Genomic DNA, 27,107 nt, shown 5'->3' on the forward strand with positions numbered 1-27,107 from the left:
AATGGGTTTGCGAAGTCATAAGGTCAGGGTACAAGATCGAGTTTCGATCTCTCCCACCGGCGCGATTCTTCCCTTCCAATATCCGACTATCCTCAGATCGTTTAGAAGATCTGCGGAGAGCAGTCACAGATTTACTACAACAAGGAGTGGTAGTCCACGTTCCTTGGACAGAACGGTTTCAAGGGTTTTATTCAAACCTATTTACAATACCCAGGAAAGAGGGCAAAGTGCGTCCAATTCTGGACTTAAGAGCACTCAATTTTTTTGTCAACATAAGAAGATTCAGAATGGAGTCCATTCGCACAGTAGCAGCCTTCCTGCATCCAGGGGATGTCCTAGCGTCCATAGACATCAAGGACGCCTATCTTCACATTCCCATTTTCGCAGGACATCAGCGGTTTCTACGCTTTTCCGTAGAAGAGAACCACTATCAGTTTGTGGCGTTACCTTTCGGTCTCGCCACGGCTCCGCGGGTCTTCACAAAGGTGTTGGCCCCAATGTTGGCACTTCTGCGCCAAAGAGGCATATCGATCCTTGGTTACCTAGACGATCTTCTGCTTCATGCAGAGTCTCCTCAGACCTTGCTACAAAACATAGAAATTACTATGATTTCTTTACAGGAATTCGGGTGGCTGGTGAACCAGCAAAAGTCATTTCTGGTTCCCACCCAGAGGCTCGAATATCTGGGTCTAATTCTAGACACAGTCAGGACAAGAGTTTTTCTTCCGGTAGGGAAACTCCGAAAGATTCAATCAGCAGTCCAGTTGTTACTGTCCAACAGCTGGTCTTCCCTTCGGACTTGCATGAGGGTTCTGGGGTTGATGGTGGCTTCGTTCGAAGCAGTCCCGTTTGCCCAGTCCCATACCCGAATTCTTCAGCAAGAGATTCTTCTCAGATGGAATCTGAATCCGGAATCCCTGGACAATCAGATCCGATTGAGCAAACAGACCAGAGAGTCTCTGGTCTGGTGGCTTCGGTCGCCGATGCTCAGCCAGGGAAAGTCATTTCTGCCAATATATTGGACGATAGTGACCACGGATGCCAGTCTATCCGGATGGGGAGGAATTCTCGGTCAGTTATCTGTCCAGGGACTTTGGTCCCCGGAAGAATCCAGGTTACCGATAAATGTATTGGAACTGAGAGCGATCAGACTTTGTCTGATTCACTGGACCGAGCAGCTCCAGGGCAGCCCGGTTCGGATCCAGTCGGACAATGCCACGGCCGTGGCTTATGTCAATCACCAGGGGGGCACCAAGAGTGTCCGAGCGGCCAAAGAAGTGGCTTGCATTCTTCGCTGGGCGGAACGATTTGTTCCAGCAATCTCTGCGGTGTTCATTCCGGGGGTGGAGAATTGGCAGGCAGATTATCTCAGCCGTCAGACTCTGGATCAGGGGGAATGGTCCCTCCATCCAGACGTTTTCCACCAGTTGTGCCTACGGTGGGGCACCCCGGATGTGGATCTGTTGGCATCACGATTCAACAGGAAAGTTCAGAGATTCGTGGCTCGCTCCCGCGATCCTCTAGCAGAAACCGCAGACGCACTGATCGCCCCGTGGGGACAATACCAGCTAATGTATGCCTTCCCTCCTCTCGCGTTACTGCCAAGACTTCTTCGCAGGATAGAGGAGGAAGGAATTCCAGTAATTCTGGTAGCTCCGGACTGGCCTCGTCGAGCTTGGTACGCCGACATGGTCAGACTGGTGGCGGACGTCCCGTGGAGACTTCCTCTCAGGGAGGATCTACTGTCTCAGGGACCGATCTTCCATCCTGCTTTACGATCGCTGGCTTTAACGGCCTGGCTATTGAGACCCAGGTGCTGAAGGACAAAGGTTTGTCAGCTTCAGTTATTCCTACTCTAGTTGAAGCAAGGAAAGCGACTTCCAGAAAGATTTATCATCGCACATGGAAGTCCTACATTGCATGGTGTGAACCTTTGGGGTTCCTTCCTCGGTCTTATTCGATTAGTCGAATATTGGCTTTTCTGCAACAAGGGGTTGAGCAGAAACTGGCCTTGAGTACTATCAAGGGTCAGGTCTCAGCATTAGCTATCTTCTTTCAGAAGCCTTTGGCTACTCATTCCTTGGTGCGGAATTTCATCCAGGGGGTGCGACATCTGGCTCCGCCAGTGAACGCGCCGTTACCCCCCTGGGATCTTAATTTAGTGTTGTCGGTTCTTCAGAAACCTCCCTTTGAAGATATTAGGGAGATTCCTCTACCTACGTTGTCCCAGAAGGTGGCCTTCTTGGTGGCTATTGCTTCTGCACGCAGGGTGTCAGAACTGGCCGCATTATCTTGTCGTTCACCATATCTGGTGGTTCATAGAGATAAGGTGGTTCTTCGTCCGAATCCATCCTTCCTACCAAAAGTGGTTTCAGAATTTCATCTGAATGAAGAAATTGTGTTACCTTCCCTGTGTCCTAAGCCCAGTCATCCGCGAGAGTTTGCTTTACACTCCTTGGATGTGGTCCGGGCGATCAGGGTATACTTGAAAACGACAGACTCGTTTCGCAAGACGGATTCACTTTTTGTGATCCCAGATGGACCCAAAAAGGGGTTGCCTGCATCTGCCGCGACCATTTCCAGATGGATCAGACAGACGGTAGTACAGGCTTATTCTATTAAGGGTCGGGAGCCCCCGTTCCCTGTTAAGGCGCACTCCACTCGGGCACTTAGTGCGTCATGGGCCTTTCGCCATCAGGCGTCAGTGGTCCAGGTGTGCAAGGCGGCTACCTGGTCGTCGGTGCATACCTTTACTAAACATTATAAAGTTGATGTAATGGCATCGTCTGATGCCTCGTTTGGCCGCAAGGTTTTGCAGGCCGCAATTTGAGGAGACCAGTGGTCTACCTCGAGGGTTTTTTCCGTTGGAAAATTTTTCTTTTAGTCTCATTCTTTGTTTATAATGAGCCTTTAAAACTTCTAGTTTGGCACCGGTTGGGCCTTCTAGATTGGATTTGATTTTGTCAATCCCACCCCTCATTTGTGGCACTGCTTCTGGATGTCCCAGCTCTTGAGAATCAAGAAGACTACGTCTGTCAATGAGCGATAGAGAAAAATGGATTTTTTGTAAGATCTTACCGTAAAATCCTTTTCTCTTAAGCTCATTGACAGACGTAGTACCCGCCCCTCTATCATTGAGTTGGGTTGGGTTAAATTCTCTGTTACTGCTTTAGAACAGAACTGATTCCCTGTAGCAGAGAGAGGGAGGATATACCCTCAGGGACTGCCCCTAAGGTGGAGCCAGAACGTTTTGTCTTTCTGCCTAGTCCTACTCCTGCGGAGACAACATAACCCAGCTCTTGAGAATCAAGAAGACTACGTCTGTCAATGAGCTTAAGAGAAAAGGATTTTACGGTAAGATCTTACAAAAAATCCATTTATTTAAAGGGGATTACATACATCTCAACTTGTTAAAATGGGTGGAACTCCACTTTAACGTCTATACATGTACATCCTGAGAGTTATCACATTTGACAGACTTTGGGCTTGGCTTAAACCTTTTGAGTGGCTCAGATGTTGGCATTCTCCAACGCAACAGTTGAGCACAAGCTTACTTCTAGTACTATTAGGGGCAGGTGTCTGCCATTGTGGGCTTGTTTCAAAATTCCTTGGCCACGCACTCCTTGGTCTTCAATTCTCTCTGAGGGGTTCGTCATGTGACCCCCCCCGTGTGTTCTCAGTTGCCACCGTGGGACCTCAACTTGGTTCCTTTGTTCCTTCAGGAGCCTCCCTCTGAGGTTAGTATCCACTTCTCTTATAAAGAACATTGTACTACCTTCACTGTGTCCACATCCTTCGCACCCTGACAATGTCTTGCTGCACACTTTGGTTGTGGTCCTGGCGGTTTGTGTCTACCTTTCCACTACGGCTTTCTCCAGAGGCCTGGCGCCTTCTCTGTCTACTTTGGATGGATTTGGCAAACGGTGGTTCAGGCTTATGCGATTAAGGGTTGGGCCTCTACTTTCCTGGTTATGGCACACTTGTCTAAGCGCTTAGTGCTTCTTGGGCATTCTGACATCAGGTGTCTGTCTTACATTTTTGAGGCTGCTACCTGGATGACTGTGAATGCTTTTTTTATTGATCGTAAAAAATCAATACAAGAATAGAATATCAGCATAGTTTACCACATGTATAAGATACATAAGCATATGTAAATGAGTACAGTGAAATCAGAGGGGAATTCAGTCACTACAACCCATTCCATAGCATAGACCAATTCTCTAGAGGAGTCCTCAAGACTAGAGAAGTAATAAGTAAACTACACATAGACGTAGAGATAGATAGATATATATAGATATAACAGGGTCGTGACATAGGTAATAACTTTTTTTGTTAAACTTTATAGAGAAACAGAAAAAGGCAAAAAAAAAACTAACCATTGTTCTTATTAAGGTGGGGTCCTTGAAAACTAGACAAGTTGTGGTCATCTATTTATATCTGCAGTAATCTATCCACTACTAGTTGTGGGGGAGCTGGTCCTGGTGAGTCCAGCCAACCCTGCCAGACCAGGTGAAACTTACGCTTGGCATTGCGATGTCTGTCTGCCAGTTTTTCTCTCTATAATATAGAGTTAACATGGTCAATCCATTGTTTAACAGTAGTTGTGGAGGTGCTCAATATCTGGCTATCTTCTTTCTAGCCAAGTATAGGAGGCGATGGATCATTTAAATATGTTCCTGATTGACATATCTCAGGATCCAGGATGCCTAGTAGGCATATTAAGGGATCAGTAGTTATAAGAATTTGAGAAACTAATGAAACAGTTTGTACCACTTGCATCCAATACCTTAAAGCGGAGTGCCGGCCTATTTTGCAACTTTAGTGATTCCTGGAGTGCTCGCTATGCTGATCAACAATTGGGCATTTCCAATTTTTTTCGGGGGTCCCTTACCTTATTTTCAGGGCATTTTTGATTGTACTTCCTCCTTCTCCCCCCTCTGTAGCCATGGCCACCGACATCACTTCCGCCTTTGCATTGCATCCTGGGAGCTGTTTGTCATCACTCCCAGGAGGCTGGAATCAGGAAGAACTCCCAGAACACTCCCTGGAATCAGGAAGGACAACACAGCAGATTACACTGCGGCTTCAGATGCCCACATCCAAGATGGCCGCGCTCAGCGTTTTTAAAAGTACTATTTTGACTAAAATCCAATACTATACACCTTGTAAGTATGAGAATAGCGGTTCTGTAAAGGGCGATGAGTTAGTATTATAGGGGTATTTTTAGTTATAGTTAAAAAAGGTATTTGAGGCCAGAACTTTGCTTTAAGTTTTGGGCACCTCCACGTCATATGGATAAAGTTGCCCCTGTGAGAATTGCATTTCGGGCATAGAGGCGAATCCCTTCTACCCCAGCGAAATAATTGGGTTGGAGTTCTATAGGTTTGATGCAATATGAAAAGGTGGGAAAGCCTGTGCGAGGAGGACAGGGATATAGAGGGCACCAATTCCAATGCCAGTTCCCTTTACTCGTTATCGATTTCACCTATGTCCTCCGCCCATAACTCCCTGCTTCTAAATAATGCTGGATTTGGTATGCTGGTAAGCAGCCATTGGTATGTGCTAGAGATTAACCCTTTCCACTCCATAGCCATTACCACTTTGGTCAACATCAAGGACTCTGATATATGTAGTGCACTGCTCCACTTTTGGGCTTGGATTGCATGCGTTAGCTGTAAGTATTGATAGTGTTTTTGAGATAACTGGAAAGCAGAGCATATCTGATCATAAGATTTAAATACACTACCAGAAAATATTTGATTGATAGCAATCCCTTATATTTCCAACCATGGAAGTCTTCTAATTTAGCCAATTCTGGTTAGGTCAGGTTGTTCCATAAAGGGGTAAATTCAAAGTAGCCTGGTAATTTCATAAGCTTTTTTTAGGGCTCCCCACACCCCCAGCAGAAGAACCGCTGCGGGCGCCGAGGATGGAAGCGCAGGCAATGCCATTTCAAAGTGGGAGATTGTGGGTAGGTCAGGCATTTACCTTTGATAAAATCATTTTTGATGAAATGCGTCAGACTTTGCCTCATGCAGCCAGGATTATGCCAAAGACTGCTGGATTCATGTCTGTCATTCACTGCCTAATATTCCTGGATGTTTGTAAGTGTATTTTATACTTTTAATACATTTATTTTAAGTGGAATTACACCTAGGTTTGCTTTTGTCTGGGATTATCCTTTCCATGTAATCTGGGGAGAGAGGAGATTTACTACATCTGGCCCTTTGACTGCAAACGTGAACATCCTCTACTGCAGTTTGAAGACCCTCAGGATATCTTATGAGCCTATATGACCATTTTTGTCATATTACAAGTTGGGTCCATTTGTTCCGGTGAGCGTAATCATATGTCTTTCCTCTTGGTGTTGGGATCTGTTGTCCTACGTGGATCACGCACATCACCCTGGAATTTATTTTTATGTTTTTGCACTTGGGACTTTTATGATATTTTAGTCACATTGTTCACTTTAATCATTGTACTTCTTTATTGTATATTTTTTTCTCTGTCGCTCATTGACAGACGCAGTCCTCTTTGATTAATATCAGTAGGGTTATACTGCCCCCTACAGGAGTAGGACACTAGGCAGGAAAAACTTTCTGGCCACACCTTAGGGGCAGTCCCAGAGGGTATATCCTCTCTCTCCCTGCTACAGGATGTCAGTTTTTTTTCTGCCTAGTCAGGAGTAAGGACCTAAGTCCCTTGCTGGGATCTCTGGTCCTGGCAAGCTTTTTTAGATCTTTTTTAGTTAGCTTTTTCTCTCCAGTTTTTGTTCCTGTGAGATCTTCAAGCAATTATGCTGGAGCTGGGCGACGGGCTGGATGTTGAGATCCAGTGGTCACCCCAGCCGGCCTACGAGCGCGTGCAGGCCCTAGCTCCGCGCTGGGTCGGCCGCGACATAGTCCCACTGGACGGGAACTGGCCCCGCGAGTTAATTGTCTCGCCAGGTCGCCTACGACCAGTCAGAAACTGAATACGGCGTCCGTATTGGTCGACAGCCCCCCCACCTCGGTGGAGAGGGGTTCTGTTAGGAGTGGGTGCCCGCCTGTTCCGGTATGGTGAGTAGAATGTTCCCCCCTCTCCCCCTGTCGGGTTTTGGGAATAGATGCGGGCCCCTCTGTGGATGGTCGGACCCTCATGATCCCGGGTTCCCCTCTATCCTGTGACACACTTCACATATCTCCCCCTTGCTAGTGTGAGTTGGTGAGTAAGGGAATGGTCTCTTCATCCAGAGGTATTTCACCAATTGTGCCTTCGTTGGGGCACCCCGAATGTGGATCTGTTGGCATCTCGGCTCAACAGGAAGGTGCGGAGGTTTGTAGCACACTCCCGCGATCCTCTAGCAGACGCGCTGGTCGCCCCGTGGGGGCAGTATCAGCTACTGTATGCCTTTCCTCCTCTCAAATTGCTGCCAAGTCTTCTTCACAGGATAGAGGTGGAGGGAATTCCAGTTATCCTGGTAGCTCCGGACTGGCCCCATCGGGCCTGGTACGCCGACCTGGTCAGGCTGGTCGCGGATGTTCCTTGGCGACTTCCTCTCAGGGAGGATCTGCTGTCTCAGGGACCGATCTTCCATCCTGCTTTACGATCGCTGGCTTTAACAGCCTGGCTGTTGAGACCCAGGTGCTGAAGCACAAGGGGTTGTCAGCTTCAGTTATTCCTACTCTAATTAAAGCGAGGAAAGCGACTTCCAGAAAAGTCTATCATCGCACATGGAAGTCTTATATCGCGTGGTGTGAATCCCTTGGGTTTCCTCCACGTTCTTACTCGGTGGCCCGAATATTGGCTTTTCTGCAACAGGGGGTTGAGCAGAAACTGTCCTTGAGCACTATCAAGGGTCAGGTTTCAGCATTTGCAATCTTCTTTCAGAGGCCTCTGGCTACTCATTCCTTGGTGCGGAATTTCATCCAGGGAGTGCGGCACCTGGCTCCACCGGTGCGCGGGCCCTTGCCACCCTGGGATCTTAATTTGGTGTTGTTGGTTCTTCAGAAACCTCCCTTTGAAAATATTAGGGAGATTCCCTTGCTTACTTTATCCCAGAAGGTGGCCTTTTTGGTGGCTATCACTTCTGCACGCAGGGTGTCAGAACTGGCCGCATTGTCCGGTCGTTCCCCATATCTGGTGGTTCATAGGGATAAGGTGGTTCTTCGTCCGAATCCATCCTTCCTTCCTAAGGTGGTTTCAGATTTTCATCTAAATGAGGATATTGTGCTACCTTCCCTGTGTCCTAAGCCCAGTCATCCTCGGGAGTTTGCGTTACACTCCTTGGATGTGGTTTGGGCGATCAGGGTGTACTTGACTACTACGGAATCTTTCCGTAAGACGGATTCACTTTTTGTGATCACAGATGGCCCTAGAAAGGGGTTGCCTGCATCTGCCGCGACTATCTCTAGATGGATCAGACAGACGGTGGTGCAGGCTTATTCTATTAAGGGTCGGGTTCCTCCGTTCCCTGTTAAGGCGCACTCCACTCGGGCGCTTAGTGCTTCCTGGGCCTTCCGCCATCAGGCGTCAGTGGTTCAGGTTTGCAAGGCGGCTACCTGGTCGTCAGTTCATACCTTTACAAAATTTTATAAAGTTGATGTGCTGGCATCGGCGGATGCCTCTTTTGGCCGCAAGGTTCTGCAGGCCCTGTTTGAGGAGACCGGTGGTCTACCTCGAGGGTTTTTTTCTGTTGGGTTTTCAGTTGAGTCTCATCCTTTTGTCCGATGAGCCTTTAAGACTTCTGGTTGGCACCGGTTGGGACTTCTGGATTGGATTTTGATTTCCGTTATCCCACCCCTCATTTGTGGCACTGCTTTGGGACGTCCCTACTGATATTAATCAAAGAGGACTGCGTCTGTCAATGAGCGACAGAGAAAATTGGATTTTTGACTTACCGTAAAATCCTTTTCTCTTACGTCCTCCGACAAGTCGCCGCCTCTTCATATTCGTCACATATGGGGTATTAGACTTTGCTCCGAAGGAGTAGCTAGGCAACAGAATATGTTAACATTAAAGCTTTTAACATATCCCACCCTCAAGGGGTGGTCCCCTCAGTCAATACCCTCCTACTTCCTGCAACCATATCTCAGTTTCAATGTCTAGCTTGTCAGGAGTGGCTGGCTCTCTCTGTGCTGGGGCTTTGTGCCCCAGACTCTTTCTTCTTTTTTGATTTTTTGTTTGAGTTTTCTCTCTACCTTTACTTAGCTGTTCTTTTTGTCAGCGTTAGTTAGTTCTTCGGATGAAGAGGATCATGCGGGCTGGGTCTCGGGCTGATCCCCCTGGTCGCAGGTCGTGGGTCAGTGGCTTCCCAGCCTGCCATCGAGCGTTCAGCCAGGTAACGCTCCTGTCACAGTGAACGACCCATCCCTGTTCGGTGCAGGGATGATTGGTGAGGTGGCTACCTCACTGGACGCTGTGCGGTTTCTTAACCCTCATTCTGTGCGTCTTGTATGCGACTCTCCCTGCCTCATGTGCAGCGGCTTGTTCGCCTGTGCGGGTCCCCCACGCCATTGTGAGGTAAGTGTATCTATGTAGGGACCTGTCTGTCTGGGGGGGTGTCAGTCTGGGACTGTGTAACCTGCCTCTGTTTCACACTGTTTGTCTCCCTATCACTCGGCTGCATGCTGTGGGCTGCATGGGGGGGGGGGGGAGCTGTGTGACACTGTGTGTGTCAGCCTTGTCAGTGTGAGAAGCTGTGTGCTGTGGGGCATGTTTTTAGGCATGTTTGGGCACTATACATCGATCGCTGCGGCGATCTGACATGTTTTTTTATATAATGACACGTGTGCATGACTGTACTGTGGAGTGGCGGTTTCGGCGCCAAACGGCGCCATTTTGCCTACATTCGCTCCGGCCGCATGTTCTACATGCATGGCGGCCATTTTCTTGTAGCCTCCCATAGGCTTTCATAGTGCGCCCTGGCAGCATCACTTCCTCTTCTCCAGGAACACCGATCGAGGCAGCAGCAGTGGCGAGGGTCTCCTCAGGTTATATCCTTCCTACCCATTGCCTGTGTCAGTTTTATTGTCCCTGTGGGGGTCTCATTGTGCTTGTGTGTGGTGCGGTGGGCTGCGCTCGCCGCGCTTGTTAAAGGGGCAGTTAACCCTTTATTATCCGGCATTTGTAATAGGGGCAATGGATTCTCAGGAGGGCAAATTTCCTACCGCCTTGGTGGAAAGCCAGGGGACCGCTGTTTCCCCCCCAGGGGGGGATTTAGCCACTATTGTGGCTGGCCTTGCTGCTCAGGTGCAGATGCTGGTGGCTGCTCAATCTACTAAAAGACCCAGAGTTTCTCTTTCCTCTGATTCTGAGGGTGAAGGTGATGGGGCTGTTATGGCGGGGGCCTCCTTATCGGGGTCCCGCTCCTCCCTGGATCTAGTGGGGTCCGAGGTGGAGGCTGAAGTTGAAGGGGTTGATAATTCTCCCCCTGGCTCGCCTGAAGAGCTTGCAATCATGGATGAATTGATTGCTTCCATAAAACAAACGCTGCGTTTGCAGGATGAAGTGTGTCCCCCCGCTGCCTTGGCGGCTTATGGGACGCAGAGAAAACGCAGGACGCCGCAGGTTTTTCCCTGCAATGATGATTTTCAGCGCGCTGTTAAGGAACAATGGCGCAATTTGCGCAAACCTTTTGCTGTACCAAGTAGGTTCAAGCTGCGTTATCCTTTCTCGCCTTCCACTGATGAAAGGTGGTGTGTACCACCCCCAGTGGATCACGCAATTGCGGTTTTAAACAAATCCACTGCGATTCCTGCAGAGGATTCCCCTGTGTTCCGTGATGCCACGGATAGGAGATTGGAGTCTCTTGCCCGTCATACTTATTCTGTTACGGGTTCTATGCTTAAGGCTCTGTTTGCCTCTCTCATGGCGGCCCAGGCGGTCGCAAGTTGGACGCAGATGCTTAGGCGCGTCCTAGTGGCCGATTCGGCCTCGCCGGCGACCCTGGATATGGTGGATCAAATCCACCAGGGTGTCATGTATCTGTGTGATGCGGACTTGGACCTAGTCCCGTTGGCTGCACGTGTGCACAGCGTGGCGGTGTTGTCTCGCCGCCTGGTTTGGTTGAAATGTTGGTCGGTGGACCAGTCTTCACGTAAGACCTTAGCTAATCTGCCTTATGATGGGTCTCGCCTTTTTGGGGAGTCCTTGGATGTGTTGATTAAGGGGATCACCGGAGGTAAGAGCACTCTCTTGCCCCATTTCCCCAAGGCTAAGGGGGCTTCTGGGAAGAAGCATGCTAATTTTCGGCCCCCTCAGGGGTCCTTTCGTGCCTTTCGGTCGCACTACAAGGGCAAACCGTTCAAAGGTCAAGGCTCTCAGAAGAAGCCCCGGTCTGGAAAACAGAAGTCCGGTCAATCCGGATCCGCAGCCCATAACAGTGCGGCCTGAAGGGGCGCCCTCACCCAGTTTTGGGGTGGGGGGACGCTTGCTCGGTTTTCTTCAGCCCTGGTTGGCCCGCGTGCGGGACAGATGGGTTCAGGAGATCGTTCGATCTGGTTACAAGATCGAGTTTCTCTCTCGGCCGGAGAGCAGATTTTTTCCCTCAAATCTTCAACTGTCTCCAGAGCGTTTACGGGACCTGCACCTGGCGGTGCGGGACCTGCGGGCTCAGGGAGTGGTAGTTCCGGTGCCTCATCGGGACAGATTTCGGGGGTTTTATTCCAATCTGTTCACCGTGCCCAGAAAGGAGGGCAAGGTTCGTCCAATTCTGGACTTGAAGGCTCTGAACCGCTCTGTGCGGGTTCGCAAGTTCCGCATGGAATCCCTGCGGTCGGTGGTGGCTGCCCTGGTTCCGGGGGAATTCATGGCCTCCATCGATTTGAAGGATGCGTATCTTCACATCCCCATTTTCGAGGGTCACCAGAGGTACCTTTGATTTGCCATTGCGGAGGATCACTACCAGTTCGTGGCGTTGCCCTTTGGTCTCGCCTCGGCTCCGCGGGTCTTCACCAAGGTGCTTGCACCGGTTCTGGCATTATTGAGGGCCCAGGGCATTTCTGTCCTGGGGTATCTGGACGACATTCTGGTTCGGTCTGCGACCAGCCAGGGTCTGGAGAAGGACCTGTCTGTCACGATGCAAACTCTGCAGGAGTTTGGTTGGACGATAAATTTTCCAAAGTCGACACTGAGTCCGTCGGTTCGTCTTCCCTACCTGGGAATGATTCTGGACTTGGTGCAGGCAAAGGTCTTCCTGCCGGAAGACAAACTCAGAACTCTTCAGGAGGAAGTCAGGTCCCTCAGGGACGTTCCGCACTCGTCTCTGCGGACGTGCATGAGATGTCTGGGATTGATGGTCTCGGCCTTCGAGGCGATTCCCTTTGCCCAGTTTCACACGCGGGGTCTCCAAGCGGAGATCCTGTCCATGTGGGACGGGCGACCTCAATCTCTGGATCTTCAAATCTCGTTGAGTCATCGCACCAGAAGAGACCTTCTGTGGTGGCTCCAGTCCCCGATGGTGTCCGGGGGCAAGTCGTTTCGTCCTATCTCGTGGACGGTGATCACCACGGATGCCAGCCTGTCGGGCTGGGGTGGTGTTCTGGGTGTTCTGTCTGCCCAGGGAACTTGGTCGGAGGGGGAGTCTTCCCTTCCGATCAACATTCTGGAATTGCGTGCGATAAATCTCTGTCTTCATCGCTGGACGGACCGGCTGCAGGGCTGCCCGGTTCGGGTGCAGACGGACAATGCCACGGCGGTGGCCTACATCAACCACCAAGGGGGCACCAGGAGTGCCCGAGCGGCTCGAGAAGTGGCCGACATTCTGTCTTGGGCCGAGACTCATGTCCCGGCAATAACGGCGGTTCACATTCCGGGGGTGGAGAACTGGCAGGCGGACTATCTGAGTCGCCAGACCCTGGATCAGGGGGAATGGTCTCTCCACCCGGCTGTCTTCCAGATGTTGTGCGCGAAGTGGGGTCTTCCAGATGTGGACCTGTTCGCGTCTCGTCTCAACAACAAGGTGGGATGGTTCGTGGCAAGGACGCGCGACCCTCGGGCAGACGCGTCGGACGCGTTAGTGGCCCCGTGGCATCGGTACAAGCTGATGTACGCGTTTCCACCGATTCAGTTGCTGTCCAGGTTCCTTCGCAGGTTACACTCGGAACGCAGCACAGTGATTCTGGTGGCACCGGACTGGCCTCGCCGGTCCTGGTACGCAGACCTCGTGAATCTGGCGGTCGACGCCCCGTGGCGTCTGCCTCTTCGAGACGATCTCCTGTCTCAAGGACCGATATACCATCCTGCTTTACAGTCGCTGGCTTTGACGGCCTGGCTGTTGAGACCGAGGTCCTGAAGGAGAAGGGTCTCTCCCCAGAGGTCGTTCATACTTTGATCAACGCGAGGAAGTCTTCCTCGGGGAAGGTTTATTACCGTACTTGGAAGGCCTATTTTGCCTGGTGTGAGTCCAGGGGGTTTTCACCCCGCACGTACTCGGTTTCCCGAGTGCTGTCCTTCCTTCAAACGGGTGTCGATCAGCGTTTGGCGCTGGCTACGATAAAGGGTCAGGTGTCTGCGCTGGCCGTTCTGTTTCAACGTCCCGTGGCTTCCAACTCCTTGGTTGGCACTTTTGTTCAGGGAGTGCGGCATCTGGTTCCTCCTAGGAGGGATCCTCTGCCCCCTTGGGACTTGAATCTCGTTCTATCTGTGTTACAACGTGCTCCTTTTGAACAGATCAGGGAGATCTCGTTGTCTATGTTGTCCAAAAAGGTCGCCTTTTTGGTTGCGATCACTTCGGCTCGCAGAGTGTCGGAGCTGGCGGCTTTGTCCTGCAAGTCTCCGTATCTGGTTGTTCATTTGGATAAGGTGGTCTTGCGACCTAATCCTTTTCTTCCGAAGCGAATTTCGGAATTCCATCTTAATGAGGATATTGTCTTGCCTTCGCTGTGCGTGAAGCCTAAACATCCAAAGGAGGTGAGATTACATTCTTTGGATGTTGTTCGGGCGATAAGGGTTTACCTTAAATCGACTGAGTCTTTTCGAAAGACGGACTCCTTGTTTGTTCTTCCAGAGGGTCCTCGGAAGGGCATGGCGGCGTCGGCCTCTACCATCGCCAAATGGATCAGGCAGACCATTGAACAGGCCTATGCCTTGCAGGGGAAGGTTCCCCCTGTGCCTGTGAAGGCGCACTCTACTAGATCTCTGAGTACGTCTTGGGCCTGTCGTCATGGGGCTTCTGTAGCCCAGGTGTGTAAGGCGGCGACTTGGTCGACCGTGCACACTTTCACAAAATTCTACAAAGTAGATGTTCAGGCATCGGCGGATGCTTCCTTTGGCCGCAAGGTTCTTAGTGCGGCAATTCCCTAGGGTCCCTTGTTGGGGACCTCTGGCTGTTGGGATAAGTTTTTTATCCCCTGGTTATTTGTCTTTTCCTGGGTTGTTGCTCCTGTTGAGCAATTATTTTTCCTGTAGCCCAGCTGGTTTCCTTCCTTTGGTAAGGTTCCTTTCTTTGATGCGGAGACTGCGTTGCCTTTCGGCGCGGATGCGTTTCCCACCCCTCATGTTTGCACTGCTTTGGGACGTCCCCATATGTGACGAATATGAAGAGGCGGCGACTGTCGGAGGACGTAAGAGAAAATGGAATTTTTGTAAAATCTTACCTGTAAAATTCCTTTCTCTGAGTCCTCCGACAGTCGCCGCCCCCGCCCCTCTTTTGGGGTTTGGTTGTGTACTCTACTGCTATTCCACTGAAACTGAGATATGGTTGCAGGAAGTAGGAGGGTATTGACTGAGGGGACCACCCCTTGAGGGTGGGATATGTTAAAAGCTTTAATGTTAACATATTCTGTTGCCTAGCTACTCCTTCGGAGCAAAGTCTAATACCCCATATGTGACGAATATGAAGAGGCGGCGACTGTCGGAGGACTCAGAGAAAGGAATTTTACAGGTAAGATTTTACAAAAATTCCGTTTTCTCTTAAGCTCATTGACAGACGTAGTACCCACCCCTCTATTTTTGAGTTGGGTTGGGTTAAATTCTCTGACACTGCTTTGTTACATAACTGACATCCTGTAGCAGGGAGAGAGAGGATATACCCTCTGGGACTGCCCCTAAGGTGTGGCCAGAACGTTTTTCCTGCCTAGTGTCCTACTCCTGTAGGGGGCAGTATAACCCTACTGATATTAATCAAAGAGGACTGCGTCTGTCAATGAGCTTAAGAGCAAAGGATTTTACGGTAAGTCAAAAATCCAATTTTAGTGCTGCACGTTATTCTATACATTGATATCTATTCCTTCTTCAGTTCCTGCAGGAACTGGCTGCATACTCTATCCATATGAGGCTGGGCATTAACGTGCACCAGGAGGAACCCAGGACCCACTGCACCAGCGTAGGGTCTGACAATGGGTCCAAGGAGTTCATCCTGATACCTAATGGCAGTCAGGGTGCCATTGACTAGCCTGTAGAGGTCTGTGCATCCCTCTATGGATATGTCTCCCCTGACCATCACTGACTCACCACCAAACTGGTCATGCTGATCAATGTTACAGGCAGCATAACGTTCTCCATGGCTTCTCCAGACCCTTTCAGGTCTGTCACATGTGCTCAGAGTCAACCTGCTCTCATCAAAAGCAAAGGGCGCCAGTGGCGGACCTGCCAATTCTGGTGTTCATTTGCAAATGCCAATCAAGCTCCACAGAGCCCACTAGAGGACGTCGGGCCCTCAGGCCACCCTCATGAAGTCAGTTTCTGATTATTTGGTCAGAGACATTCACTCCAGTAGCCTGCTGGAGGTCATTTTGAAGGGCTCTGGCAGTGCTCATCCTGTTCCTCCTTGCACAAAGGAGCAGATACTGCTGATGGATTAAGGACCTTCATGGCCCTGTCCAGTTCTCCTAGAGTAACTGCCAGTCTCCTGGAATCTCCTCCATGCTCTTGAGACTGTGCTGGGAGACATAGCAAACCTTCCGGCAATGGCACATATTGATGTGCCATTCTCGAGGAGTTGGACCGCCAAATGCAAAACTAGTGAAAAACAGCCGGAGAAGATGAGTAGGGTACAGTCTTTAATAGTGGGGAAACACAACATACAGGGGTATACAATGTACGGTTAAAAGCAAACACACACACAAATCATAGGTTGAACTGGATGGACTGATGTCTTTTTTCAACCTCACTAACTATGTAACTATGTAAAAAAATGATTGTGGCCTTAATCTGTAAAACCATTCCTGTTTTGGAGGTTGTCTCATTGTTGCCCATCTAGTGCACCTGTTAATTAACACCAAAGCAGCTGAAACTGATTAAAAACCCCCCTCTGCTACTTAACTGAACAGATCAATATACCAGGAGTTTACTTGACTTGATGCTACACTCTGATTAGAAAGTGTTGCTTTAATTTTTTTGCTCTCTCTCTATATCTCTCTCTATCTCTCTATACATATATATATATATATATATATATATATATATATATATATATATATATATATATATATATATATATATATATATATATATTTTTTTTTGTACATTTTTTTTATTTTCTATGTGATATATGTATGTGGAGACCTCCATATTTTCCTCATTGCCTACACAGGCTCCGCTTAATGCTGTGAAGTGCTACACAATGGATGTGCTTCACTACACTTTTGCACTTAGTGGAATTCCAGTCAATTTTTAAGCCTAAATCTACTCCCAGCTTCATTCTAAGTCTATTCTATCTATCCTGTAAAAGAAAAGATGCTTTTACATACCTAGTCTGAAGCTGCACCGGTCGCAACGCTGACTTCAATGTAGAGGAGGGACAGCAGACAACAGATGCCCCATAGTAAGCCTATGGGTGGCATCATGGATCCAGGCTCTGCAGCCGTTGTCGCTGCCTCTCCTCTACATTGAATCCAGCGCTGGGACCCAATCATGTGACCGGACTGGAGCGGCTTCAGGATAAGTGATTATAGATATCTTTTCTTTTACAGGGTTGATACAGTAGTCTAAGAATGGGGGTGGGAGCAAATTTAGGTATAGGCCGACCATACATTATGCAATTTTCTTGTATCTCAACAAATGTTAAAGCCCAGCTCTAGACAAGCCTTTTTTTTTTTTTTAATAGTGGGGAATCTCTGGTAGATTTTAGATTCTCTCTGTCCCCAGGGAGGATTCTTTTCCTAGATTGGCCACCTGGACAGGAAGGGCTGTTTTCCACACCGCAAATGTGGAGGAAATCTCTCAATTGGGGTCACAGACAGTAAATAAAAGGTGATAATGTGAGGGAGAGTTAAATTATCCAACAATATAGGCCAGCCCCACACAGTGGGGTCTGGGTACAGTCTCCAAGCTATAATACCAAGGGGTACCGATCTAGGAACTGCTACATAGCCCAGAGCAATAAGCAGTCAGATCCTGATAGAAGTGTAATAAGAAAAAAAGAATGTTTTAGGAGGAAAAACTTCTCCACAGGAGAAGAGGTCATCATCACCTACGAATGCTAACAAAATACGAGTCTAACAGAGTGGGTGGCATTTATAAGTGTGTGCATTGGGGGGGGCCCTAGCAATTTTCTAAGGCTGGCCATTCACATCTTATTTTTTGCAAACTGTCACTGATCTAACTATCGTACCTCCATAAGAGCTACTGCCTGACTCCTAAATAATTTCCAGTTCTTTTGCACAGAAATTAAATGCCACACATGCTGAGTAATCTTTCAGCATTTTGCACAAATATCAAGTGATGGACAAAAGTCCTAAAAGCGTGGCATTCCATACAAGCACTAGCAGAACTGGTAATCTGTACATGCATTAGCAGCCTTACATATTGCAAAAATTAGATCATATGTGTGAGAGTAAAAACCGAATATCCTGCCTGCTTTGTTATTGACATTAATGATCATGTCATTTTAAATATTAAAATTGGCTGCGCAGAAAGGCTGCAATTTTCAGTTTTGTATACCAAACAAAGTGATTGTAACAGGCTTCCAACTCTTTACATAAACCACAATGTACTAGTTGGCCACTAAATGTTTGTTCTATATAGTTGAAGACTTCCGTTTTTTCATAACTGGCCTGCGTAACTTCCCATACTTGTAATTACCTTAAATGATTACAACAATAAGTAATATTACACAGTGCACTAATAGTAAGTGAAATTGTAATTTTGCTCTATCCCTATTAGGCACAAGAAGAGAAAAGAAACAGTACTGGACATGATGCAGTTAGAACAGAAAGGCCTCTATCTTCCAGTAGTGATACTGGTAAGTCCACCTCATGTCACCACTATCTTCTATCTATCTGAAAATATAAATATATTTACAGTATCAAAGTGAGTACACCCCCCTCCCATTTTTGTAAATATTTTATTATATCTTTTCATGTGCCAACACTGAAGAAATGACACTTTGCTACAATGTAAAGTAGTGAGTGTACAGCTTGTATAACAGTGTAAATTTGCTGTCCCCTCAAAATAACTCAACACACAGCCATTAATTAAATTATCATGCCTCCATCATCCATAAAATAATAAACAATGTCCGCATTAGCAGCGCTTAAAGAGGGAGAAAATAACTCTCCTGTGCCTTAAACAGTCCTTTTACAAAAAGTCCTGAAAGGTTCTTTTAAAATTCCCAGGAGGTGTCCGGGGGGACAAACTCTCAAGCGTGAAGTCCAAACTGCACGACCACTGGCCCATCACCACACTGCATGAGACCTCTCCCCTACTGATTGAACACTCACCAGAGATCACATAAAGAGGGGCTTAGATAATCATCCAGAACGGCAAGCAGCCTCGTCTCCGCTAGCACACCTCTCCACCTCCGATATTACCAAAATTTGTTGACAAGCTATTTTTAGAAAAGACCTCCATGCAACAGCCACAGAAATGTCAAAAAGAGTCAATAATGTCCATCATAGTGGCCTGGAAGAGGATGTACTTGCGAGGTTACTAGTACCCCAGTTAGGTCCAGAGAGACCTGGCCGTTATCCCCCCGAAAAGGGGAAATCTAACACCAAGCGCAAGTCCGCAATCCAGTCTGCAGAGAAGTTAAAGATAGGGGTGCTAGCTGGAATGATGCCGCGTGTCCTTATCTCTTGGATCTGGAGGACTGTTTAAGGTACAGTAGAGTTATTTTCTCCCACTTTAGGCCTGCTAATGTGGACATTGTTTATTATTTTCGAGATGATGGAAGCATGATAATTGAATTTCAGATTTGATGCAGCATCTGATTTTATTGCCTTGAACAATTTATGTGCAGGGGATGAATGTTTAATTACATAAATTTGATTCCTTGCACTGTGTTTTCGTAAGTGCTGGGAGGAAGGGACAAGCAGTTTCTACTGGCTGGTTACTTTTGTATTTTTGTACACAGCTATTAACCACTTTAAGACCGGAGGATTTTCCTGCTTAACGTCCAGGCCACTTTTTTCAACTTGGCACTGGGCGACTTTAACTGACAATTGCGCGGTCATGCAACGCTGTACCCAAACGTACCCAAATTTTTGAAAAAAAGCGACAATTTTGAAAAAAAAAATAAAATATTTTTCACATTCTGATATATAACATTCCCACAAAAAAATTTACAAATCAAAATTTTTTAACATTTTTTTTTAGGCCAATCTGTTTTCTGCTACATATTTTTGATAAAAAAAATCACAATAAGCGTATTTTGATTGGTTTGCGCAAAAGTTATCGCGTTTCCTAACTACGGGAAAGATTTGTCATTTTTATTTATATTTTTTTTACTAGTAATGGCAGCGATCTGGGATTTTTTTTTTTGTGGGATTGCGGCGGACAGATCGCACCTCTAACTGACATTTTTGACACTTTTGGGGGGACCAGTGACATTACTACAGTAATCGGTGCTAAAAATATGCACTGTTACTGCAATAATGACACTGGCAGGGAAGGGGTTAACACTGTTGGTGATCAAGGGGTTAAATGTGTGCCTCATGCTTACTGACATGTGTGGGGGGGAGGGGGTTGTGTGACACCGACACAGATCGCAGGTTCAGCTATGCTGAATCCTGTCATCTGTCCCTGCCTGTCAGAGGAGATCTGCCTGCTTCGTTTACACAAACGGGTGGATTTCTTCAGTCTTTCCCCGTCGATCGGGGAGGAGAGACGGTGATCACCGCATCTCCTCCCCTGGCCTGACTCCCGCTGTGTCTAAACACAGCAGGAGCGAGCCTCCGGCGGCGCGCATGCGGCGCTGAGAGAAGGGGGAATCTGGTGACGTAGGTCTACGTCGCCAGACCCAGGGCTTGCATGTTGCTGCACTAGCAGCATTTTCCCTCCCTGGTGTCATGTGACTCGTTAGTGTTACAAGGTCTCAAGTGTGAATGGGGAGCAGGTGCGTTAAATTTGGTGTTATCGCTCTCGCTCTCTCTCATACTGGTCACTGGAAGTTCAACATAGCACCTCATGGCAAAGAGCTCTGAGGACCTGAAAAAAAGAATTGTTGTGGTACATAAAGAAAGATGGCCTAGGCTATAAGAAGATTGCCAAGACCCTGAAACTGAGCTGCAGTATGGTGGTCAAGACCATACAGCGGTTTATCAGGACAGGTTACACTCAGAATAGGCCTCGCCATGGTCGACCAAACAAGTTGAGTGCACGTGCTCAGCATCATATCCAGAGGTTGTCTTTGGGAAATAGACGTATGATTGCTGCCAGCATTGCTGCAGAGGTTGAAGGGGGTGGTGGGTCAGCCTGTCAGTGCTCAAACCATAGGCCGCACATTGCATCAAATTGGTCTGCATGGCTGTCGTCCCAGAAGGAAGCCTCTTGTAAAGATGATGCACAAGAAAGCCCGCAGTTTGCTGAAGACAAGCAGACTAAGGACATGGATTACTGGAACTGTGTCCTGTGGTCTAATGAGACTAAGATAAATGTATTTGGTTCAGAAGGTGTCAAGCTTGTGTGTGGCGGCAACCAGGTGAGGAGTACAAAGACAAGCGTGTCTTTCCTACAGTCAAGCATGGTGGTGGGAGTGTCATTGTCTGGGGCTGTATGAGTGCTGCCGAAACTGGGGAGCTACAGTTCATTGAGGGAACCGTAAATGCCAACATGTACTGTAACATACTGAAGCAGTGCATGACTCCCCTCTCTTCGGAGACTGGGCCGCAGGGCAGTATTTCAACATAACGGTCCCAAACATCACTCCAAAATGACCACTGCCTTGCTAAAGAAGCTGAGGGTAAAGGTGATTGACTGGCCAACCATGTCTCTAGACCTAAACCCTATTGAGCATCTGTGGGACATCCTCAAACGGAAGGTGGAGGAGCTCACGGTCTCTAACATCCACCATTTCCGTGATGTCATGCAGTTGTGGAAGAGGGCTCCAGTGGCAATCTGTGAACCTCTGGTGAGCTCCATGCCCAAGAAGGTTAAGGCAGTGCTGGAAAATAATGGTGGCCACACAAAGTATTGACACTTTGGGCCCAATTTGGACATTATAACTTATGGGTGTACTCACTTTTGTTGCCAGCGGTTTAGACATTAATGGCTGTGTGTTGAGTTATTTTGAGGGGACAGCAAATTTACACTGTTATACAAGCTGTACACTCACTACTTTACATTGTAGCAAAGTGTCATTTCTTCAGTGTTGTCACATGAAAAGATAGAATAAAATATTTACAAAAATGTGAGGGGTGTACTCACTTTTGTGTGTGTAATATATATATATATATATATATATATATATATATATATATATATATATATATATATATATATATATATATATATATTTTTTTTTTTTTCATACAGTAGTTTGCATTTATATGGCCCCAGTTGCAATTTCATTGTTTGTTTGAATCTTCGTATGTTCTTTCTTTTTAGTAAAGCGAAGCTCCTGCAGCTCTCAGTCAGAGGATTCTCTTTCCTCACCTCTCAGCCCCATCCCCTCGTCTGATATAGGAAGTGAGGTAAAACGATTTTGACATTTTCTGTAAAATAACAAGATATGTTTATGCACAAGCTTTTATTACCTGGCATTACATGATAACCAAAGCGCCACCATCTTTTGGTCCTCCGATATAATTTCAGATTTGTGTTTCTCTGCTTGTTTTCTTTGGGTTTGATGTACTCCTGTGCCCACCGCTATGTAATATTGCAGGTCTGCTTTGTGGGCCTAGACCTAGGTCTATAGAGAACCCCCAGCATACAGGTTGGGAATTCAGACCTTATACCTCATTTATTGTGTGTGTGTTCCACATCAATGACTCCCTAGTAAAACCACGGGTTAGGATGGCAACCCTGGTTGGTCATGTGTTTTATATCTGTTCCTTGGTAATAGCAGATCTTCCCTGCATACAGTACAGTTTAAAGCCCAACCCTGTTTGTGATTTCTTGGACATTCCTTCCATTGAAACTACCATGTCCTATTTAAAAAAATATGTCTTTGATAAAATGAATAACAAAGTAGTTTAGGCCAGACTGAAGGAAACTTGCCCCAGAATATGTAACCAGCAAGTAAAGTAAAAACTCTTGAATTGTTTTTGTCCCGACTCAGAGAGCATAAAACTCATTCAGTTTTAGACCTTCAGCTCAAAGGGAAAAAAGTAAACTAAAACAAGTCTGCAGTGTGTGAAACAATATTAATCGAAGAACCCTTATGAAGGGTGCGTGCAGTCATGACCAGTTATGGTAATACATGGAACAATTTTGCTTGCCTCCCAAAGAACTTTAGATAAGGTACATTCTTTCTCTCATCCAAGCTTGAGAGCCAGGTGCTTAAATTTACAGTGAACAGATATCTACCTCAGAAGTTCATCTGGAGCACACAACTTAATTGTAAAAAACAAAGGAACATACTTCCACCTACAGAAGAAATGGATACTAGGCATATAGTAAAACTAAAGGCCAACCCCCCCTGGAAGCTATAACCCCTCCCCACACCACACCTGTTTATTCTACTATCATCTTTTGCTGATCCTTCCCAGATATTGAAAAGTTTCTCCAGTTAGCCAACCAGTGCAGGTTTTTAACCTGTTTACCAAGTATACTGGATGTTCTCTGATAGCCCTGCTTTACTAACATTGGCAACCCCTGTGTGTGTTCCAGTTAGCACAGGATTCTGTGGTGAAAGTGGGGGAAAAAAGCAACTATATCTATTCCTGAAAATGTTCCTTTCCCACCCCTACCTATCCTAGCTAACCTGTATTAAAAAAAGATCTGTGTACTTAAAGTGGGCCTTCAGTCAGTTTGTCATCTTTCCGTCTATGAAATCTTCTGCTCTTGTTGTTTTAACTTTTTATAGTAAAACATTTTTTCTCTTACGTCCTCCGACAGTTGCCGCTCACTCATACAGTCTTCAGCAATGGGGTATTGACTTCCTCTCCTTAGGAGTAGCTAGGCATAAGACTTGTTAAAACAAAAGCATTTACATAGACACACCCATGGGAGCTGTCCCACTGGTCCAATATCCCCCTGCAATAGCCATCCCAACTCAGTTTGTCTTCTGCCTAGTTCAGGTGTAGATAGGCTTCCCTGTGCTGGGGCTACAGTCTCAGCCTCCTATTTTATTTTCTGCAAATGTCTTTTTTTCTTTGCATTACTAGCTGTTTTATTTTGTCAGCGTTAGTCAGATCTTCGGATGAAGGCAGCGTTTGCGGAGCTGGGAATCGGACTGGTTGTCCTGGTGCTCCGGGACAGCAGATCAGATGGAATCCCAGCCCGCCATCGAGCGTTTAGCAGGCTATGTGTTCGCCCTGGCCTCGCAAACGACCCATCCCTGTCCTCAGGGATGCAGCCTGTGAGGCGGCTACCTCACCGGACACATTCACGGTTCGTCCGTGTACTGCTGGTGTCCTGCGTTTTCTGGCTGACGGCACTCCCCTGCCATCTGAGGGCGGGTGGTTTCCCGTTTGATATGAGGCACCCCACGCCATCGGGTACAGGTAACTACACTCTGTGTGGGGCCTCTGTCTGGGGTCGGCAGTCCTGTGTGTCTGTGGTGTCCCCTATGTCTGTGCGTTTTGGGCTCCCTTATCCCGATCCCTGCGGGGGGTTTTTCTCTCACAGCCAGCGCTGTGTGAGGTTTTGGGGGATCCCTCTCCTGTGTCACGTTAGGGTGCTTGGAGGTACAGACACGTGCGGCGACCGCTGCGGGGTTAAAAACCGCCGGTCCGCCATTTTAGGTGTGGGCAGCATGTCTAGCTTCACTATGGGCGCTTATACAGCATTGTATCTAGTGTATTTTGGTGCCTTGCGGCGCCATCTTGTGTATGGCAAACGATCGTTCCGAGCACATGTCGGCGGCCATTTTACTGAAGCCTCCCATTACTTTACATAGGCATCCATGTTTCCTTAGCCTGCAGCCTCAGTTCAGTGTCTGGCGGTGACATCACTTCCTTCCTTCAATCAGGAGCGACCGACTGCGGTGGTAACACACTTGTGGGGCTCTGTTTTGCTGTCCTTTTCCTCCCTTGTGCAATCTTCCTGGCTTTCAGTTTGTCCCTGCGGGGGGGTCTGTGTTCCACAGTCATTGTAGCGGTGTGCTGCGGGGTCCGCGGCGCACTTAAAGGGCCGGTACCTTAAAAAAAAAAAAAAAAACTTTTTTGCAAAGCAATCACAGGACAGCAAATTCCCTCCAGCCTTGGTGAGGGATTCAAGTTCCTCTGAATCCTCTACCCTGACTAATTTGGCTGCTGTAGTGGCGACTTTGGTGTCCAAAATGGATGTGCTGATGACTGAACGTGCTGCTAGAAAAAGGCCTAGGATTTCTTTTTCTTCTGATTCCGAATGTGACATGGTTGCTGCAGGTAGCGTGCCCCTTTCAGGGTCTCGCTCTTCTCAGGACCCGCAAGAGTCTGAGGGGGAGGCGGAGGTTACAGGGGTGGACGAATCTCCCCCTGGGACGCCCGAGGAACGCGCAGCTGTGGATGCGCTGATTTTTGCCATTAAAGAAACACTACATTTAGAGGATGAGCCCAATCCTCCGGGCATTGTGTCCTCTTTTGGTACACACAGGACCCGCAGGTTTTTCCTTGCCCCGCTGAGTTTCATCACACAGTGAATGAGCAATGGCGAAATTTTAAAACACACCTTCACGGTGCCGAAAAGGTTTCAACTTCTTTACCCTTTTGCGTCTACTACGGTTGCACGCTGGTGTGTGGCTCCTCGAGTGGATCACACTGTAGCCAGATTGAACAAGGCTACTCTGGTTCCCACCGAAGATTCTCCGGTATTTAGGGATCCTACGGATAGGAGGCTGGAATCTCTTGCCCGCCATACCTACGTGGTGGCGGGTTCCATGCTAAAGCCTATTTCCGCCTCTGTCATGGCGGCTCAGGCTGTGGCGGATTGGACCAAGGTGTTAAGACGAACTCTCGTGGCTGATTCTGCCCCCCCCCCCACTACCGTGTAGATGGTGGACCAGATTTATTAAGGGGTCATGTATTTGTGCGATGCGGCCTTAAATGAGGCCCCATTGGCTGCGCGCCTGTCCAGTGTCGCGGTGCTTAACCGTCGACTGATATGGTTGAAAAGCTGGTTGGCTGACCAGAAATCCAGAAAGATGGTGGCTGATATTCTCTATGCGGGGTCTCGCCTTTTTGGAGACTCCCTGGATGAATTGGTTAAAGGAGTCACTGGGGGCAAGAGCACTCTGCTGCCCCAGAATCCTAAGGGCAAGTTTTTCCGTGGTAAGTGGGGTCCCGCCTTTAAACCTAATCAGGGGTCCTTTCGTGCCTTCAAGGCACAGTACAAGGGGAAACCCTTCAAGGGCCAGGGTGGCCAGAGAAAGCCCTGGGCCGGCAAACAAAAATCCGGCCAAGCTGGTGCGGCGGCTCAGTCCGCCTCTGCCTGAAGGGGCGCCCTCACCCTTTTCAGGGGTGGGGGGACGTTTGCGCGGTTTCCTCCAACCTTGGCTGCTCCGAGTTCCGGACAGGTGGGTTCAGGAAATCATTAGATCAGGGTACAAGATTGAATTTCTTTCACGGCCGGCAGACAGATTCTTTCCCTCAAATCTTCATTTGACCCCAGGGCGGTTACAAGACCTGCATCAAGCGGTACAGGATCTCCTCGCTCAGGGGGTAATCGTCCCGGTGCCTCATTGGGACAGGTTTTGGGGGTTTTACTCGAATCTGTTCACTGTGCCCAGAAAGGAGGGCAAAGTGCGTCCTATTCTGGACTTAAAAGCCCTGAACTGCTTTGTGCGCATTCGAAAGTCCCGCATGGAATCGCTCCGCTCGGTGGTGGCCTCCCTGAGTCCGGGAGAATTCCTGGCCTCTATCGACCTGAAGGATGCGTATCTACACATCCCCATTTTCGAGGGTCATCAGCGGTACCTCCGGTTTGCTATCGCGGAGGATTATTATCAGTTTGTGGAGTTACCTTTTGGTCTCGCTTTGGCTCCAAGGGTCTTTACCAAAGTGTTGGTGCCTGTTCTGGGCCTGTTGCAGGCACAGGGCATTGCGGTCTTGGGATATCTGGACGATCGCCTGTTAAGGTCGAGTGCCAGCCAGAGCCTGTTGCACGATCTGCCCACTATGGTCCAGACGCTCCAGGAGTTTGGTTGGACAATCAACGTTCAGAAGTCGACCTTGTCTCCTTCGGTTCGTCTCCCATATTTGGGAATGGTTCTGGACTCTGCTCAGGCAAAGGTGTTCTTACCGGAGGACAAGCTCCAGACCCTGCAGTCCGAGGTCAGGTCCCTCAGGGACAACGAATCCTCGTCACTCAGGACCTGTATGCGGTCCCTGGGGTTGATGGTATCGGCCTTCGAGGCGATACCATTTGCTCAGTTTCACACGCAATCTCTCCAAGCGGAGATCCTGGCCAGGTGGGACAGACTACCTCAGTCCTTGGACCGGAGAGTGTCTCTGAGTCGCCAAACCAGAATGAATCTCTTGTGGTGGCTTCAGTCCCCGGCTGTTTCGGAAGGAAAATCCTGCCGGCCATTACTATGGATGGTGATTACCACGGATACCAGCCTGTCGGGCTGGGGTGGCGTCCTTGGCAACCTATCTGCCCAGGGTACTTGGTCGGAGGAGGAATCCTCCCTTCCGATAAACGTATTGGAATTGACAGCGATCAGGCTGTGCCTGCTCCACTGGTCGGATCGTCTTCAAGGCCGCCCTGTACGTGTGCAGACGGACAATGCCACTGCGGTGGCGTAAATCAACCACCAAGGGGGCACCAGGAGTACCCGGGCGGCCCAGGAAGTGACCAGTATTCTGTCTTGGGCTGAGACTCATGTC

At 48.3% G+C, this 27,107-nt stretch overlaps 1 protein-coding gene across 1 annotated transcript in view; it reads left to right on the forward strand.

The window, feature by feature from the left end:
- The window catches only part of CDC42BPG (CDC42 binding protein kinase gamma), a 261,194-nt gene that overhangs the window by 229,999 nt on the left and 4,088 nt on the right, over nt 1-27,107 (forward strand). Inside the window, exons 35-36 of the mRNA XM_082270319.1 lie at nt 18,085-18,163; nt 21,745-21,830. Coding sequence (XP_082126445.1) covers nt 18,085-18,163; nt 21,745-21,830 — 165 coding nt within the window. The remainder of the gene's footprint in view (nt 1-18,084; nt 18,164-21,744; nt 21,831-27,107) is intronic.

The sequence above is a fragment of the Pelophylax lessonae genome (assembly GCF_965119305.1).
Source record: "Pelophylax lessonae genome assembly, chromosome: 10".
Taxonomy (NCBI): Eukaryota; Metazoa; Chordata; class Amphibia; order Anura; family Ranidae; genus Pelophylax; species Pelophylax lessonae.